General features: G+C 44.1%; 1 protein-coding gene across 5 annotated transcripts in view; it reads left to right on the top strand.

Moving 5' to 3' along the window:
* The window catches only part of STX18 (syntaxin 18), a 139,839-nt gene that overhangs the window by 65,669 nt on the left and 55,550 nt on the right, over positions 1–18,620 (top strand). For 4 of the 5 annotated variants that reach the window (XM_081303945.1, XM_081303944.1, XM_081303943.1 and 1 more), the window contains exons 3-5: positions 16,346–16,461; positions 18,198–18,296; positions 18,439–18,505. In XM_081303945.1, coding sequence (XP_081160071.1) covers positions 16,346–16,461; positions 18,198–18,296; positions 18,439–18,505 — 282 coding nt within the window. The remainder of the gene's footprint in view (positions 1–16,345; positions 16,462–18,197; positions 18,297–18,438; positions 18,506–18,620) is intronic. The other variant, XM_081303946.1, reaches the window with a different exon arrangement.

The following is an 18,620-nucleotide window of genomic DNA, read 5'->3' on the forward strand; positions in this document are numbered from 1 at the left end:
CAAGCTCACTTTGACTTGGCCTTCATTTTGGGGGGCTTATAAGTACTTTTATTCAGCCTCTAATGTAACTCATGATCACATTCCTCCTCTGGTTAGGTCCCCTTTCTACTTGGCAGCCATCAGCTTTTGGAGTATCCCCTGGATTAGTCACCCCTAAGGAGACTCAGCATGAATGCCCCACTGCTCTCTGTCAGCAGCAGCCTCCACACCTGGCCTTGCCTGTTCTTGTCTCTTTCACACCCTGCTCCTGCCATGGTGGCGAGCGTGCCAGCCTTCCTGGAAGTCTCCCTGCCCGTTCCTGATGCTGGCACAGGCAGCTGGTGTTGTTCCTCCTCTTCCCATTGTGGTCTTTTTTCAAAAGTTAGTGCTCAGCTTTAATGCTGTGTCTTCTGGGAGGCCATCTTGGGCCACCGTTTATAAAATAGACCTGGGAGTTTTTGTTTGTTTCAGTACCTTATTTTTTTCATGACAAAGCATGATTTGTGATTATTCAATAATAATAACATAGTTTACTATTTATCTTTGTGAATAATTTTTAAGTTTTATGAGACTGGAGACCTTGTCAGCTTTTTATTCTTGTTTCCATAGTGCCTCACCCATACTTGGTACTAACTAAATAAATGTCAGTGAATGAATGAATGAATGAACTCCTCATGTTGAGTCCATGATGAGCCCGATGTGGTGGTGCATGCCTGTAATCCCAGTGCCTCAGGAGGCTGAAGCAGGAGGATCACAAGTTCAAAACCAGCCTCAGCAACTTAGTGAGAACCTGTCTCAAAATAAAAAGTTGGCTGGGGATGTGACTCAGTGGTTAAGCCCCACTGGGTTCAATCCCTGGTGCCAAATACGTAAGGTCCCTGATGAGCCCATTGGTTCTCAACCACAGCTGATTTGTGGGGGATACTTGGCAATGTCTGAGGACAAAGAAGGAACTATCTTGCCCACAGTTTCAGTTGTGTTGATGTTCTCAGTGTCTTCCCATCTCAATCTATGCAAATTAACTAATTCATGCACCAAATATTCGTTGAATATATGCTCAGTGCCTGGTACTATTCTAGATTCTTAGGGCACATAATGGAATAAAAAAGGCAAATATTGCTTCTCTGCAGCTTGCATTCTAGGGATTAACAAAGACAAGCACTTAGGTCCTGTGGAACCGACACAGTAGAGTCAGGTTATGGGACCTAGGGTTGCTGAGGAAGGTGGTGGTTTATATCCAGAGTGGTCGGGACTGCCCCCGCTGAGGCCGCCTCCTCCTCTGAGGTTTGGAGTGTTGGTAGGACTTCTCTCTCCTGCCTCTCTGCCTCCTCCCTTCTTTTCACCTGCAGTACCTATTTCTCCTCCGCTGTCCTACTGTCCAACTTGGGTTCCTCATCTCATCATTCCGACTGCTTCTGGATCATTGCTGCATTCCTGATTCCCCTCTAATTTTGATGATCACACTCTTTTCTCTTCTTCCCTTCAGCTTAACTTAACCTTGTTCCTCCTGAAGCCATGTGCACTGTCACTTTGTTTCAATCCAGTGCCAGACTTGGGGAGAAAGTCTGCATCAGGGAATAGCCGACCTTCTGTAAAAGGCCAGATAGGAAGTAGATTAGGCTTGGTGGGTCACATATGCTGTCTCACATTCATCTTGGTTTTCTTTTATTGGTTTTGCTTATTGTTTTTATACAGCCTTGGAAACATGTAAAAAGTGCTTCTTAGCTCTGGCTGTATAGAACCAAGCCTGTGGGTTGGATCTGGCCTGTTGGCTATAGGTCACTGACCCCTGGTACCTGATCCTTTGCTTCCTCACCATTCACTCCTCCCTGATCCTAACGGTGGAGCTTGGTTTTCATCACTTTCTGAGACTTTTTCTCCCAGAGCTTATCTATGCTTTTTAATTAGTAAAGCTGGTGGCTTTTTCTCAAATTTAGTATAAGTGGAGTCATATAGTACACTCTTGGTGTATCTACCTTCTTTCACACAATATGCTGCTGAGAATATCACTAGTTGTTCTTTTTTATTAGTTATTTTTTGAAATATTCTGTTGTGTGAAATTGCCACAATTTGCTTATTCATTTACTAACAGGGAAAATTGGATTGTTTCTAGTTTTAGGCTATTATGAATAAGCTGCTATGTGTGAGCAGCTTCTGCAAGGCTTTTTGTGCATATATGTGTACATTTCCCTAGAATAAATACCTAGGAGTGAAAGTGCCGGGTCACACACACAGCAGGTGTGTTCTTAACTTTGAGATAAATTACCAGTAGCGAAGTGGTGTTGCTGCCTCATTAGTAGTGCATAGGGCTGCAGAGCAACTGGCACGTGGTGTTGGATGGTCTCTTCTTTTTAACCACTGTAGAGAAATAAAGTATGAATTAGTGTTTTAAATATGCGGCTCTCGGGGCTGGGGATGTGGCTCAAGCGGTAGCGCGCTCGTCTGGCATGCGTGCGGCCCGGGTTCGATCCTCAGCACCACATACAAACAATGATGTTGTGTCTGCCGAGAACTAAAAAATAAATATTAAAAATTCTCTCTCTCTTGCTAGGAGCCACAAGCAAATATACGATGTATGGCACCTTTGGTTGTAAAGTGACGCCAGCTAGCCACTGAGATATGATTATGTTAAGATTTACATTCATATGGAAATTGAACTCCTGCTGTTCACCTTGGCCTGCTACCAGACTCATGTTACGGGACTCATGGAGAGTTCCCATTGGTTGGGGAAGGATAGTAGGAGGAAATTCCGGGGGAGGTCCGGGGGATCCCCGGTTCCGGGAGGCGCGTGGTTCCGGTAGACGCCCTCGTGGGAGGACCGGGTTTGGCTTGCCGGCGCCTAGAGAGTATCGGCGGCTTTTTCAAAATAAAGTTTTGTTCCTGCTTGAGTGGCTCGTGATTCTGTGCCCAGCCAAAACTGCGGCACTCTCTCTCCCTCTATCACTCTCTCTAAAAAAAAAAAAAAAAATATGCGGCTCTCTAATGATAATGACTGTGCAGACTTTAACAGCCCTTTTCATCTCTCCACTTTGCTACAGCCTTTGATCCTGCTGACCACCATCAGTTTTGAGAAATTCCTTATTCCCTTTACTGCCATTACTTAATAGCTTGTCCATCTGTATTAGCAAGGGATTGCTTCTAGGACCCCTCAAGGAAACCTGAACATGGGTGTTCTAGGCCCTCACGTAAAATAGCATAGAATTTGCCTATAAACTACCCACATCCTCCTGTTTACTTTGGATCATCTCTGGATTATGGATGATGCCTCATACAGTATAAATGATGTGTAAATAGTTGTTACAGTGAGTTGTGTAGGGAATGACAGAAAGCAAGCCAGCGCATGTTCACTACAGCTGCACTTATTTTTATCTGAATATTTTCAGTGCATCGTTGGTGGAATCCTGTGTGAATGCATAGATAAATATGGAGGAGGACCCACTGTATTTGGGAGCTCCTCTGACTACTCCATATTTTTGCCTCTTTGTTCTTCCATCTTTTCCTAAAAGAACTCCAGAGCTCTGTTTGACCCTTTTGTCCTGTCTTTCTCTACTTTGCATTACAAAAATTGACCCTGTCATTGTCTGTGTATCTATCTACCTCCAACACACTCAGCCCCTCTCTGCCCCTCCTGAGTGCTTACTATGTGTGAGATACTCTGCTGAGCACTATTAGTATTTCATCTCATTTGGTCCTCACATCAGCCCTGTGAGGGAGACATTGTCATTGAGCCTGTTTGACAGGAAGGAAACTGAAACACAGGCGTGAAGGGACCTGCTGAAGACCACCACCTGGCAGCTGCTGAGCCAGGGCTTAGTGGTCTGGCAGAGCCAGGCACTTCACCACTGCTCTCTTACCCTTCATAGTGTCCTCTCACCACTGTGCCTTCCAGCATGGCATAGCCACAGGCTCCTTCAGTTCCACTTGCCACTTTCTTACCTATAAGCCACGTGGGCAGTCCCACCTCCACGTGTGGCTCTGTCCACTTTCTTCCATTCCCTCTAGGTGCTTTAGTGCAGTCTTGGCTACTGGCCTCATCTGTTTCTTCTGAACCCCTGCTCCTTGTCCCTCCCTCCCTGTTTCTCCTGAAGGCACAGCTACAGTCGTCATCACAGATGTGATCATTCAGTTCTCCTCCTTAGATCCCTTCTCTTTGCCTGCAGACATGTCCATACTTCTTCGTGACCTCACCACACCTCACCACACGTCCATCCTCCCCTCTTGTGGCTGCATTCAGAGGCGTTGGTGCCTCCAGGCCTTCACTCACCCATTTGTCTGCCTTTTGTTCTTTGATTCATTACGTGCATCTCAGGCATCCACCTGTTCCCCTGAAAGCCTCACTTCTATCCACCACCTTCTCCCAGAGCTTCCCGAGCCCTATCTGAAAGCCATCTCCCCTGCCTCTGAAGTCTGGTACCTCTTTTTCTGTACTTTTGTTAGGCTGCTTCTCACATGAGCCTGGTAAAAGAGTTATTTCTCCATGTTCTCTTCTACCACACTTCTTGAGTGAGGGACTCTTATACTGTGTGTTTGACAGTGCCGAGGTTTGATTAATTGATTGATTCATCATTTCATTCATTCTACAGATCTTTACTATCTACCCTATGCCATACACTGTGCCAGGCATGGAGTATAAAATAGTGAGCACAGACAAACATGGTGCTCCTTTACCTTCACAGAGCTGTGAAAGGATTCATACATACGGGCAGCATTGCAGATAGGATAGGTACTGCAAAAATAGAGGAGAGGAATGACTTTGAGGAATTCGGCCTTGTCAGGGAAAGAGTCCTTGGAGAAGCCATAGCATGAGCTGAGATCTGGAAGAGTGGGGGTTAGCCCAGTAACCAAAGGAAGGAGGGAATGGAGTTCAAGGTAGCCCTCGCACAGTCCTATGGAGACAGCATCTGCCCTCTTGTGAAATACAGAGATGCAAAAGACAGTTTGCCACTCAGTGACTATTTATTGAACAGGTGGAGAAAACACCATTTGGAAAGACAAGGTTGATTTTAAAAGAGAAAGCCTTTTGACCATCACTTCCACAGTGGCTTCTGGGGTAGAGTCCAGGCCTGTGTGTGCACTATAACGTTGCAGTGAGGGGCCCTATCCCAGCCGTCCCCTTCGCTACCTTCCTCCTGGTTGCTCTGCAGCATCTCACCACGGGAACTTCTTTCCAGATGTGTCATGTAGTAGTGGAAGAATGGGTTTGACACAGGAGATGACATCATTAGGAGCATCTCTTTAGGATTTTGAAACAAAGTGTATTTTCTACTTCATAAACCTTTCTCTCAGGGCTGAGTTGTGGCTCAGTAGTAGAGCATTTGCCTAACACATGTGAAGCACTGGGTTTGATCCTGAGCACCATCTAAAAGTTAAAAAAAAAAGGAAAGAAAGAAAGAAAAACCTTTCTCTCACAAAATTTGAAAATATAAAAAAATCCTCTGCATTTTCTTAATTTCATCAGTAGATGCAAACATGGAAGTGCTTCATATAAATACTCCAACAGAGAAAATAATATATCCCAGGTGAATTTTATTTTTTATTTTTATTTTTTTGCAGTACTGGGAGTCAGGCCCAGAGCCTCGTACATGACAGGCAACTGGCCTACCACTGAGCTACATCCCCAGTCCCCAGATAAATTTAAAATAAGCCTTGATACTTTGTCTACTTAAACTTCATATAAGGCAATTTTCATTTTTATTATTTTGGAACACATTAAAACAATTATTCTGATGCATAGAACGAAGAAAATCTTATGTTTAGCTTCTTATTTAAAAGATTTGTTTAACGCTAGATGGCAGTGTAAATGTTTAATTTCTTTTGTTAGAATTAAATACTAATTTAATAGGTCATTAAAATGGAAGCTACAATGACTTGTGGAAGCTTTATAGAATTGGTATAAAGCTGTCAGTTTCCAGTTCCTTTTTTTAGTACCTGACAACTTAGGTTAAAGATGCAGTCATAGAGACCTTTTATACAAGTCCATTGTTAACTTCCCTTTGCCTTGAAAAGGCATCGAGCAGGGTGAATGCTGTGAAGTTGGCTTAGCTCGAGGCACCCCTTGAAAGCCATATGAATCTGGGAGAACCATTTTATCTTCCAACAGCAGTGTCTCCCTCTAGGCAGAGGTCAGCAAGGGTCAGCCACACCAGGCCTAGCCCTGCCTGTGTCCTCTCATCCTATCAGCTGAGAATAGCCTCATATTGTAAATTGGTTGGAAAAAAATAATACTCTGACTTTACCACACAGAAATTGTAAGAAATTCAAATTTCAGTATCCATGTAGAGTTTTATTGGCACATAACCAGCCCATTCGTTTGCATATTGTCTGTGACTGCTTTGGGCCACAACTGTACAGCTGAGTAGCTGTGCAGACATAAGGCCCACAAAGTGTGACATGTTTATATCTGGCCAACAATGGGGGTGATAATCACTAGGAGTACTTAAGAGGTTCAGAGGAGTCAATATAATTGAAATTTAGAGGAAAAAATAGTGTAATTATATCAGGGTGTGATTCTGCAACTGTGCTAGTTGTTTGTTGGTTTTGTGGTGCCAGGGATTGAACCTAGCAGCACTTAACCACTAAACTACACCCCCAGCCCTTTTTTTATTTTTATTTTTATTTTTTTATTTTGAGACAAGGCCTCTCTAAGTTGCTGAGGCTGACTTTGCATTTAAACCACTGGAATTATAGACATGTACCACTATGCCTTCATAACTGCAGTAGTGTTGAGGCAGGCATCCTCAAACCCAGAGCTCTGCTCCTCCACACTGTTTTTCCCTTTCCCAGATGCAGTTGCAACAACTGTGGGTCTGGACCAGCTCTGCCACTCCTTGCTGTGTGGCTTAAGCACGTCACTTACCCATCTTTGAGCATCACATAGAACTCTTAATTCCTAAAGCCTTCTTCCTCTTGAGCAGTCTGTGGCCATGTTATAGAAACTCAGTTTTTGCACTTTTTTTTTTTTTTTTTTTTTTGGTGCTACAGTTCATTAACAACCCATGCACTCTGAGATCCACATCTATTCTGGCTTTGGTCCCTTTTAAAGAGTCATACCTTAAGTTCCAGTCTCATTTCTGTCATGTGTTAGTCATATGAGTGAATATAGCTCAACACCTTTGTGCTTGTTTTCTTTCTAATGAAACGTGGATAGTGTGAGGATTGGATTTGTATGTGAGAGCTCCTGGCACACGGAATTGCCTTGATGAATGGAAATAGAGCTGGAACCCCATCTGACTACCATGTACTTGAGGAGGGGAATTATTGAACAAAACAAAACCCACCCATTTCCTGTAGGGTGGGGTGATGGAGAGAAAGAGAGGAGGGAAGAGGGAAAGATTGAGGATGCGAGAGTCACACCAGTGATATCAGCTTTGTCAGAGACGATGGAGAACAGCATCTTTATCAGCTTCAACATTGGTTGGTTGACATCTGAGGTCTGCAGGTAGGTGGCCTTGTGATCCTCACTTCTTAACCAGGGACAGACCCGCTCAGCTCTTGGTGCCACTGAACAGTGTAGTTCCTGGAACCCAGAGAGCAGGGCCAGGCCCCTGTGTAGCATCTTGAGAGAGGAATAGGGCACAATCCCTGCTGCCTACAGGTGGCAGCAAAGAGAAAGGAGTGGTGGCTAGGTGTGTGTCCAGTTCCTCTGCCCTGAGCACCACTTCTAGAAGTTCCTGCTTCTGCCACCGGGGAGAAGTGAGGAGAGAGGACGTATCATCTGGACAAGCTGATCCATGCAAAAACACCAGAAACATCCCACTGCCGACCTGTCCCCTCCAGAGGGAGAGAGGCCACCCATCACCTCCCATCAGGCTCTCCCTCCTGCAGGTGGCAGGCTGTCTGCAGCCTTTCTTTTTCAGTGCCTTTCCCTCCCAAAACAGTGTGCTGGCCTTGACCTGCTTCTGGGTCCATCTTAGATGGAGTACAATCCTGGAGTTGAAAGAATATGCATAGAAATATTGCTTTCAGACCTGAGAGCCTTTGGTAGTTTGACATAATTAGGAAGCTATGATTTTTTTTCCAGAATATAGAGCTCAGACTTCATTGACCCATTTAATTTTTTTTTAATAATGACATTTTACTAGAGCAGAACAGCATGCAACCAGGGTAGCCTCTGGCTGGATCTCTGAATGATCTTAATTAAAAATAGTTTTTCCAATTCTAGTAGATGTACCTTTTCTAAAATATCCTGGCAACAGAACATACCAATTAGTGAAAACTTTCTTTGTTTCTGTTGTTGCCACTGAACGAGAAGAAGTCTGTCATTTTAAAGGTTAGTGCATGTGTGTATAAACAATGTATCCTAAATGAACATCACCTTTTAATTGAATAAGGAACTTTATCAAATTAACCTTTAGACCTTTTCAAATTCACTGAGCTGGGTTTCCATTAAATCAAAATAATAGAGTAGGAGGATGTTAATCTAATGTCCTTGGAATCAGTCATATATAGGTCTGCTCTGTCCACAGGGGTATAACTTGGAAGTGAGTACCCTTCTGGTTTATGAGCCCCTGATCCCTTTAGCCTCTATTCCCGATGAGCTGGCTTCTAGCAGGGATAAGTGCCAGGCTCTGGGTGCTTCTGCTCACCACTCTGATTCCTCTTAGAAGAATAGCCAGTTGTGGCTTCACCATGTTCAGCCAGACAGGTGAATAGATCAGGGTGCTAAGGAACATTGGGATGGGGAAATGCTTATCCCTCACCCTTCAGTTTCACTGAGAAGAGGAACATTAATTCTCCAAGAGGCTGTGGGCTTCCCCGCTTCTTCTAGTTCTCCCCCAAAAAATGTGAAAGTGGAGTAGGAATGGGAAAGGGTCCATGCCAAGGAGGAGAGGATGCCAATCTTATGGTGGGGGCTGGGAAGAGGAGCCCCGTGCTTCACTCATCCCTTTCTCCTTTAGACAGGCCTGTCCTCAGGCTGAGCGTGGTCCCTGCTATGTGTGTCTTAAGTTTTTTTTAGAGTAGACTGATGCCAATAGGTGTTGGGGTTGAAGGTGGGGAATCCGCTCAGGAGAGTCCTAACTAGAGCACAGTTGTAGCCACACATCAACCACATTCTCTAGTTTAGCCTTATCTTTTTATTTAGTTCATTCAGAAAATATTTGATTATTGATTTTTCAGCCTGCTAAATGCCAAGCATTATGTTTGGTGATGCAGATACATCAGTGAATAGGCAGACAGTAATCCTTGCCTTTGTGGAACTTAAGTTTTGATGTGGGGTGAGGGGACCCAGATAAGAAACAAAATAATAAGTAAAATGTAAGATGTTGAACAGAATAAATATCAGTATCGGGAGGAGAGAAGGGAAGGGGCATATGAAAGATCAGAACGGATACAGTTTTATAAAGGTGAATTAGGGAGGGCCTCGTTAAAATGGTGACATTGACAATGCCTAAAAGAAGAGAGGAATTTGTGTGGGGGGTATCTGGGGAAAGAGCATCCCAGAAGGAGGAGACAGTCAGCAAGACTGAGGTCCTGAGATGGAGTGTGCCTGCAAGGTTGAGGTGCTGGAGGGGACTGGTATAACTGGAGCCAGAGCTGGGAGTAGAGGCGAAGATGAGGCCAGAGACACAGCAGGGTGCCAGGTCTTACAGTTCCTTTTAAGGATCTTGTAAGGACCTTGGATTTTTATTCTTTGGTGAGAAGCCGCTGGGAGGTCTGTGCAAAGGATTAACAGGATTCAGCTTAGTCTCTAACAGAATCAGCGTGGTCTGTGGTCCATGGTCCGTGGTCCGTGTGTTGAAGCAGACCCTGTAGGAGGCCACAACTGTAATCCAAGTGGGAGGCATTGGTGGTAGGCCCTAAGAGGCAGCAGTGGATGCGACCATAGATAAGAACAGGCAGGTCCTGGGAATGTTTCGAAGGTAGAGCCAATAAGATATGCTGATGGATTAGATGTGAGCTGGGAAGGAAAAAAAAAAAAAGAGCTACAGATGATATCAAGGTTTGAGTCTTGTGCAACTGGAAAGATTGGAATTGGCACTGGCACAGATGGGGAGGGCTGCTGGAGGAGTGTTTGAGGAGAGGCTCAGTTCTGAATATACTTGCAGTGCAGATTGTACATCTGAATGGAAATGTTGGATAGGCAGTTGGATATATGTGTCTCAAGGTCAAGGAGAGGTCTAGATTGAAAATAGAAACTTGGGACTTGTCAGCTTGAAGCCATGGGACTAGTGAACTCATCAAGGTAACAAGTATAGGTAGACAGTGAAGAGATTCAGGAACCAGGTCATGAACTGCCCATTGTAAAGTGGTTGGCAGTTAAGAGGTGTCAAGAAGGGCTGGAAACAAGCAGCTAGGGAGGGAAGGGGATGGGACCCTGTGTTATCATGGAGGTCAGTGCAGCCAAAGAGGAGGAGGAGGGATGAGTGCCATCAAATCTACGGGAAATAAGAAAGTAAGGTATGTACTGAGCATCATGACAGTTGCTGGTGATTACTGCTGACGCCAGAATGAGGAGGGTTAAAAGCGTGATTGTATCAGGTCCAAGAGAGAATGGCCAGGAAAGCAGGCACCCAGAATGGAAGCATTGCTGAGAGAAGTTTTACTGAAAAGGGGTGACATTGAGCAGTACCTGGCAGGGGAGATGGAATGGGATTGGAGGTTTGGTTTAAAGTTGTTTTTGTTTTAAAATTGGGGAAAATAACACCATGTTTGTATGTAGGTAGGAAATATCCAGCATGTAGGAATATTTTGATATTAATAAGTAATAAATTCATATAGGTTCACTCTGTGCCAAAGTCCAAGTATTGGATGCATACATTACGTCATCCAAGCTTAGTGGTGCAGGAGAAATGAGAACTGCCAGGGTCATTCTAGTGCCCAGGTGGAAGGAGTTGCTGTCACCAGGAGATGCTTCCATAGAAGCAGAAGAGCAGGTGTCTATGGGCCCAGAGGAGAAGTGGGAAGGAGGAGCTTATAGGAATTCTCAGAAAACTGAAAGCAGAGTGGTCATTGACACTGAAGATGAGGAAGGAGGCGAGGGCAAGTTGAGGAGACTAGAGATGTGGAATGGTCGTTCAGGAGAGGGGCAAGCAAAGGCACCAGCATTATTGCTAGGTGCCATTAGGGGGCCACTTAGGAGAGTGATCCGGTAAGGCAGTATCTCGATCTGTCTGTCTGAGTCCCACTTGATCCTAGGCTCACCTACCTGGAAAGCCGTTCAGTACTGGTTCTTTTTCTGCTATTGGCCACATCAGGCCCTGACTCCCAAGTGTTTCTTTCTCATGGCCTCTACTCCTTACTTCCTATAGGCCAGGCCTGCCTGGTAGCCCTGAGATTAGAACACACAAAACCAGATAAATTAAACAAGACCCAAGCAGACAAGTTGCTCTGAGTGCCCAATATATGAAGGCTGTCTTCTGTGCAGTCTTTGCCAACAAAGGTTTTTCTCACTTCAGCTTATTAAGCCCTAGCAAGCATTTACTCGCATCAGAGCTATCCTCAGCTCAGGCTCAGGTTTGTGGCCCTTGCATTGTATGTCATAGTAACTTTTCCCTTTCCCCTTAAAAAATTGTAGAACTTTAGAATCTCCTTTAGTTTCTCAATATTTTAACAGGAAATGGTTGAAAGACCTTTTGCCACACTTTCTTCTTTCAGAACAAAGAATCGGTTATGGAACATTTGGTCTCAAGAGCATTATTTCTTATCTTTCTAAAATTGTATCATAAGGACAAATGGTAGTATTAGTTCCTTCCTTTCCGTTTCCAGTGCTTTCTTCTATTCCTTCTGGGTCTGTGTCTTTACTCTGCCTCTCGCTCACCTACGCCCTAGATCTCACGTTCTGTTAATACTTCACCTCTAATGTCTGTTTAATTACTGGAAGTTTTACATCTTGGATCCTTCTCCTCTTCCCAATCACTCACCTCCCTTTTCCCTTTCTTAAATTTCATTTGAACAAAAATTTATTGAGCCCATACCTATCACATGATGCTAGGAATACAAAGATAAATAGGACAAGATTCTGTGCTTAACCTCATCAACCCAGGACTGGATCTTCCCCATGGTTCCTCCAGCATGGTATTCCCACAGTTATCTTTACCAAGCTCAGCTTTTCCATTGGAATAAAAAACTCTGACTCACTGAAGGCCACCAAGGATACATCCCTTCCACCTGTCCTATGTCCAGCCAGTTTGAACCACACACGGTTCTTCAAACTCAGGGCTCTACTCTTGCCTCTCATGGCCACACCTGCCTTTTAAGATTAGTTTATAGGTGTCCTCAGGAGAGTAAGTGCACACTCTTCTGAACTCTTCTGCCTTTTATGGCATGAGAGATGCCTTAGAGAGAGTTGTAACATCTGAGATCAGAGTAGCTGCCCAGGGTCACACCCCAGCTCTGCTGATGACTGCTGGATAGCCTTGCAAGTTGTGTAACCTCTATGTGCCTCAGTTGCTGCATGTGTAAAATGGGAATTTATAGTAGTACCTACCTCATAGAGTTTGGGGAAGTTAGTAAGCAAATATATGTGAATCCCAGAACAGTGGTTAGTGTTGGTGATGAGAAGTGTCCACAGCCTCAGCCTTTGTTTATGCTGTATGAACACATACATCAGCCTTAGGTGTTACCTGTTGTAGTACAGTGTATTGAAAACAGGGTATATATTTTGTTTCTATGTCTTAGAGAGTAACTTTAATTTCATAAATCATATTGGGTAGATTCATTTCATAATATACATAGTATATGCCCAATATGCATTATAAAATTAATCTGTTGATTTAGTATTTATAGTAAAAATCAGGTTGTAGTATATGACTTCCCACCCATACCTTTTCAGGAACCTTTACAACAGTGTCTTAAACATTCTCTTCTTCTCTATCCTCAGGAATGCTCTAGTTGTATAATAAATTAATAGACAGGGCTGGGGTTGTGGCACAAGTGGTAGAGTGCTTGCCTAGTATACGTGTGGCACTGGGTTCAATTCTCAGTATCACATAAAAATAAAATAAAAATATTGTGTCCACTTAAAAAAACTAAAAAATAAATATTTTTAAAAATAATAGAACAACTTCATGGTATTTGGTTATTTTGAACTTGTCCTTTCTTACAATACTAGTCAACAAAATAACAAAAATAAATGTTCCTTTAAATTTCTGAACTATGGAATAAACTTACCACCCAGTTTTTTTCCTCCTCTCTCCCTAAAGTAATTGCCTAATCTAAACTGATATCCAACATAGTTCCCTTTAATTGAGTCTAATTTTTAGAGAAATTGAGATCTCTAATAAAATTATCTCTCTGTACATAATAAAGAAAATAAAATTAAACTTTGATAAATTTATATGTGCATATCCTATGAGGATATATTTCTGGAAATATTTGATGGATATTTAACCTTTTTAAAAAAGTAGTAATTTTGTTAGAACCTAATTTGAAGCTGCATCATCAGCAACCTTCATTACTTTGATGACTGTTTTCAAGTGCCCACCATAGACCTACTGCTATTCTTAAAATATCATGGGAACTGCTGAGGGCCATTGCCAAGTAGGAATGACGCATCGAAATTTCCTTGCCAGCGTACCCCATGTTAAATGGACTTGCCTTGGAAATTCGCTGTGACATTGCATGTGTGTTTGAGAAAGGTGACCCTGCTCAAGGACGAGGGTGGATCCAGGATTAGGGTGTATCCTGCAGGTTTGAGGAAGTATCCCACTCCTTGGGTTTACAGCGTTCCTGGTTTTAAGACAAGTTTAAGGCGTTCCCAGTTTAAGACAATATGGGTTTTAGGGAAGTTCGATGTTGAAGATTATTGCTGCTGGGAATAGGGCATTCCTGCTGCTTGAGTTCCTGTTGAGTTCTCATGAGATTCAGAAAGTATTGGAAAAGAAAGCCTCGTGGAGTAGGTGAATTGGGCGGCGGCAGAACTGGGATTTCCCTAGAACGTGTGTAGAGGCCAGTGTGAGTTCGGGAATAAAGAATTGCTGTTTGAATCTACAAGGTGTGTGGTGGCTCGTGATTTTGTGCCCAGCCAAGACTGCGGCAGGGAACATTGAGTTAGAATCCCTTTTCCAGCCAGTCTGTCTCCTGTGTGAGTCCCTGTATGTGGCCCAGCACCTTAACACTTCCAAACCTGTGCCCTCTTCTGTTTCTATGGCTTTCCATGCCCTCAGGCAAACCCAGAACTCCCTCTAACTGCTCCTTATCTGCCTCCGTACCCAGGCAATCTAGGCCTCAGATTTGTCCTCACCCCGATAGACACTACCTGGCTTAGGTTTTTTTAGCAGTGGTCTCTTAACCAGGGCTGAGGGCACGTGGTTTCATCTGCCTCCAGGCCACCCACACAGAGGAACCATGCAAATAGCAAATTCCCCTGTGTAAAATCCTCCAGTGGCTATTTCCATCAAATACACCCTTGATCCCAGCTTTGGTATTGCAGGGACTGTGATTCAACTGACGGTGGACTATTTGTATTTTGTATGACCACTGTGTTTTTGGAAAACCTATTGATATTGGAGAAACAGCTATTACAGAGTAACAATTTTAAATACATATATACATACTCATCATAATACCATCCATATTTATTTAAAAAATAGTGTAGACATAATGCTAGACACATTCGATGTAGAGATACTGACCACGTGTGTATGATGTGCTGTCCCTTTGAAGTGACCCTTGGTGCCCCAGAGATCCATCACTATTGCTTGGTTTCCATGGAACCAGCCTGTTTACTCCTTTCCCCCTTCGCTCAGATGTGCTGTGGTGTGGAGCAAAGGTGACATGGTTACTCTGAGCACCATCTGAAGGTTGGGAAACTTGAAGCTGGTCCTCCCTGCTGTGTTCTGTGTGGGTACTTTCCTTTCCCTGTATGAACTGACCACTATCACTTTGGATTCCACATCCACCCCCCACACCAGCACCATTCAGTACAGTTCCTTGTACTCCCTGTTTCTGTGTCAATCACTCCTATAGTTCAGTACCCTTTGTAGGGATTGATACTGAGACTTGCTCAATTTCGAGCCCCCAGCCCCTGGCCTAGTGCCTGACATATGTAGGTTCAGTATATAAGGCAGTGAATGAATACATTGTGAGGACTAAATACGTACATAGGGTACCTGTAAGACACTGAGAATAGCATGTGGCGTATAGTAAGTGCTCAGCTCATACTAGTGCACCCACACTGTGCCAGCTGCCATTCTGGGTGCTAGGGAAACAAAACCAGACGAGACACACACAGTCCTTACTTTTGTGAAGCTTGCATTCTGCTGACAGCAGAGAGACATAAATATTTACTCTTTCAGAGAATAATAAATACAATAAAGAAAAATAAAGCAGGATAAGGAACAGATGGCAGTAAAGTGGGTTTGGGAGTCCTAGCTTGCTTCCGTGTCACAAAGCAGAGAAGGCAGAGGGCAGCTTTGACACTGAGAGACAATAATCTGACCAGCACAGGTGGGAAGATGTTGTTAGACAAGTGCTGTGGGGAACCTTGGGGGGACAGGTGTTGTGGGGAACGGTCAGGAAAGGTGACCCAGGGCAGCCATCCAAGCAGAGGCCCAGTCTGAGGGGAGGCAGGAGCCTGCTTGGTCCGCTGCTGCTCAGTATGTGGCCAGTGTGAAGTGCCTGAGGGGTGAGCCACAGGAAGCGAGGCAATGGGTAGGCGTGGGATGACCAGGACTTGGCGTTTTGCCCTCAGTGAGAATTGGTGGCTAGCACCGACACATTTGTAAGGTCCCTTTAATTTGCTGTATTGTGATTCTGAATTTCATGTGGAGTCCAGAGTGTTGAAATGGACTGAGCAGCATCACCATTAGTAATGATGCTGGCTCTTACAACCATGAGCGCTGTAATAAAACTACCATATTTTGAGCTTCAAGCTGCTGTGTAACTAAAAGTGGCAATTTTAGTATGGTGTAATTTAATATCAAGGGAAATGATATTTTTTCTTGAAGCACCTTTGTTGTGAGTTGTGAAGACTGCTTGTCAACATCAAAGGACTGCATCCCAAACCAGTTTCTCTCAGATATTTCAAGAACCCCAAATCGATTCCCTGTCCTATTCTCCAGGCAGCACCCAGGATGAACTGCCAGTCATTGGGTTGCACAAAGCCATTTTGGAGCCCCCCATTGTTCTAAAGTCAAGTCCTCTGTTCTTTCCAAGCCCTGCAGGCTTCTGCCCAAACCATCTGTCTCTCCCTCCCTTAACTAACCTGCAGTTGGGGCTATTTGGGAAGCTTTTTCTGCCTCACAGCCTTCATGTGCCACCCTCTAGGTCTTTCTCCCACTTCTCAGCCCAGCCGGTTCCTCCTTCTCCTCCAGGTCTCAGCCTTGGTGTCAGTGGATCAGGGAAGCTGTTCCCTTCCCCCTGCCCACACTCCCTTGGGTCGTCATTTGCTGCTGCCCTCTTATTTTCTTCCTCTGTCCTTATTTAGCCATATCATGTCTGAATATGGGAGGATGACAGATGCAGAACGTGACCAGATAGACCAGGATGCTCAGATATTCATGAGGACCTGTTCAGAAGCAATCCAGCAACTCAGAACAGAAGGTAAAGTGCTCTAAAAGATGCAAACAGCCAGCCACGGATGTGTCGAGTAGTTCAACAGGATTCATGAAGAGCAACCACCCACAGTCCCTCTTAGGTTCTTACTGAGAGTCACAGTTTAAAACTTCAGAATCTTTCCTGATCCATGTTTTAACAAACTAAGCCAGTCAGAATCACAAATAGGCCACCACTCAAGTTAAACAGATGGGAGGAAGGAGATGGATGGACCTCATCAAACAGAACCAGAAATTTACTAAGGGGCCAAGGTCAGAAAAGGCAAATTATATGTGTGCATACATGCGTGTGTGATGTCCACGAGTGCCTGCAGTGTGTGGCAGTTAGTGGGGCAGGTTGGCTGGCATGTGGATAATAAAGTAAGAAGGCAGCTTATGCTCCACCTGCCCTAGCAATAGTAAACTGGTGTCACTCTCTTGCAGTCGAGAGGAAGGATCTGAGCTGTTGCTGCTGAGAGAGGCATCCCCACTCTGCCATATGTGATCTCTGTGGCCTGAGACAAGTCACTGAATCTTCCTGGGCCTGTTTCTTCCTCTGTAAAATGCAAGTGATTATAGAAAGCATCTCAGCATTACTATGAAAACTGAGCTAGATTCCTAGAGCCGACCCTGGCACCAGAGGGCCATTGTCACCTCATTCTTGCCCAGTCTCATTCTGGTTGAAGCACTGGGATGCCTTCCCAAGCTATGTGTCTTCCCCACATCTTTTAAAATGTGTTTAGACAGGTAGAGCACATGAAATGATCTAGCATTTCAAGTGTCCGGGTGCCGTGTGTTCCAAGACACAGACTTCTCCTGGGGAAGCTTCCATGAGAGCTGATGGGCCATCAAGAGAGTCTGGTGAAAGCTGTAGACATTCTAGAAAACACAAAACACTGCGCAGTCTCACAGAATCCCTGAGTCCCTCGTGGGATCTCAGCTCTGCAGCCCTACGTATGGTTATACTTTTCACCTCTGCGTTTATTGAGATGCCTAGAAAGTGTATGTGAACATTAATAAAACCAGCCATTAAGTATCAAACCACAGAACCTGAGGCTCCTTTTGGCCTCCGAACCTGAGTTTCTTCATGTGAAAGTGGATATGATCAGAATCACCACCTGGTCCCTTCAAAAGGTGGCTGTGTAGGATGTGAGCTCAGTGTCCGCATACAGCAGGCACTTGTCCCCTCCATGAGTGGTAGTTGTCTTACCAGACTAATGGGTACAGACTTCAGTCTGCTAAGTCTATCAGACTTCTGTGTGGTAGTCCACACAGGAAAGGCACCTCTGTGACTGGGCGTCATGGAAGGTTCCTAGAGTGGAGAGTTCACCTCAGCGTTGAGGGGTCCTGGGAGTGTGAGACTGGGAAGAGCTGGGGCTTTCCAAGCCAAAGCACAGTGCAGGCCCAGAGGGGGTGTTAGGACTTAGGCTTGATTTCAGCATGTTATTAAAGGTCAGCGTGGGCACTGATGCTGCCAGTACACATGGGGTCAGTCCTCAAGAAGGGACTGCATCAAGGACTATCCCTGAGTGCTATAAGAAACCATGAATTATTTGACTAGTTTTCCTCTGGCTTTAATCTTTCATCTGGCAAAGCCTTATCTTACTGTTAAAAACAGTTTCACTTACATAAGACTTGCTCTGTGATTGTGTTTTTAAAAATACCTTTAATAAAGAAAGGGAATCTGATGCATTGTTTTTAGGCTCATTGAATACAGAAGCCTGAATGTTGTCTTTTCTGTTACAGCCCACAAGGAGATACATTCCCAGCAAGTGAAGGAGCACAGGACTGCTGTTCTGGATTTCATTCAAGATTACTTAAAAAGTATTTCATCTTCCCTTAAAGGTCAAATGTGGCCTTTCACAATAGATGAATTCAGAATTCAGCTTTGCTAGCTGAAGATGGTAGTGTCTCATTATATTTAATGATACCTTTGCCTGAGAAGCCATTTTAAATGGTCTCTGTTCTGCTATTTTCCTTTCAACAGGAGTGTGTAAACTTTACTCAGAACAGAGAGCCATTCGAGTTAAACGAGTGGTGGATAAGAAGAGATTGTAAGTATGGCCTCTGTTGGTATTTTTCAGTTAATAATAATAATAATAGTGGTAACTCAAGTTCACAGAGCACTTCCTCTGTGATGTATATTGAGATTGAATTTCTTCATAAAGT

This window comes from Spermophilus citellus (assembly GCF_964194105.1).
Source record: "Spermophilus citellus genome assembly, chromosome: 8".
NCBI classification, from domain to species: domain Eukaryota; kingdom Metazoa; phylum Chordata; class Mammalia; order Rodentia; family Sciuridae; genus Spermophilus; species Spermophilus citellus.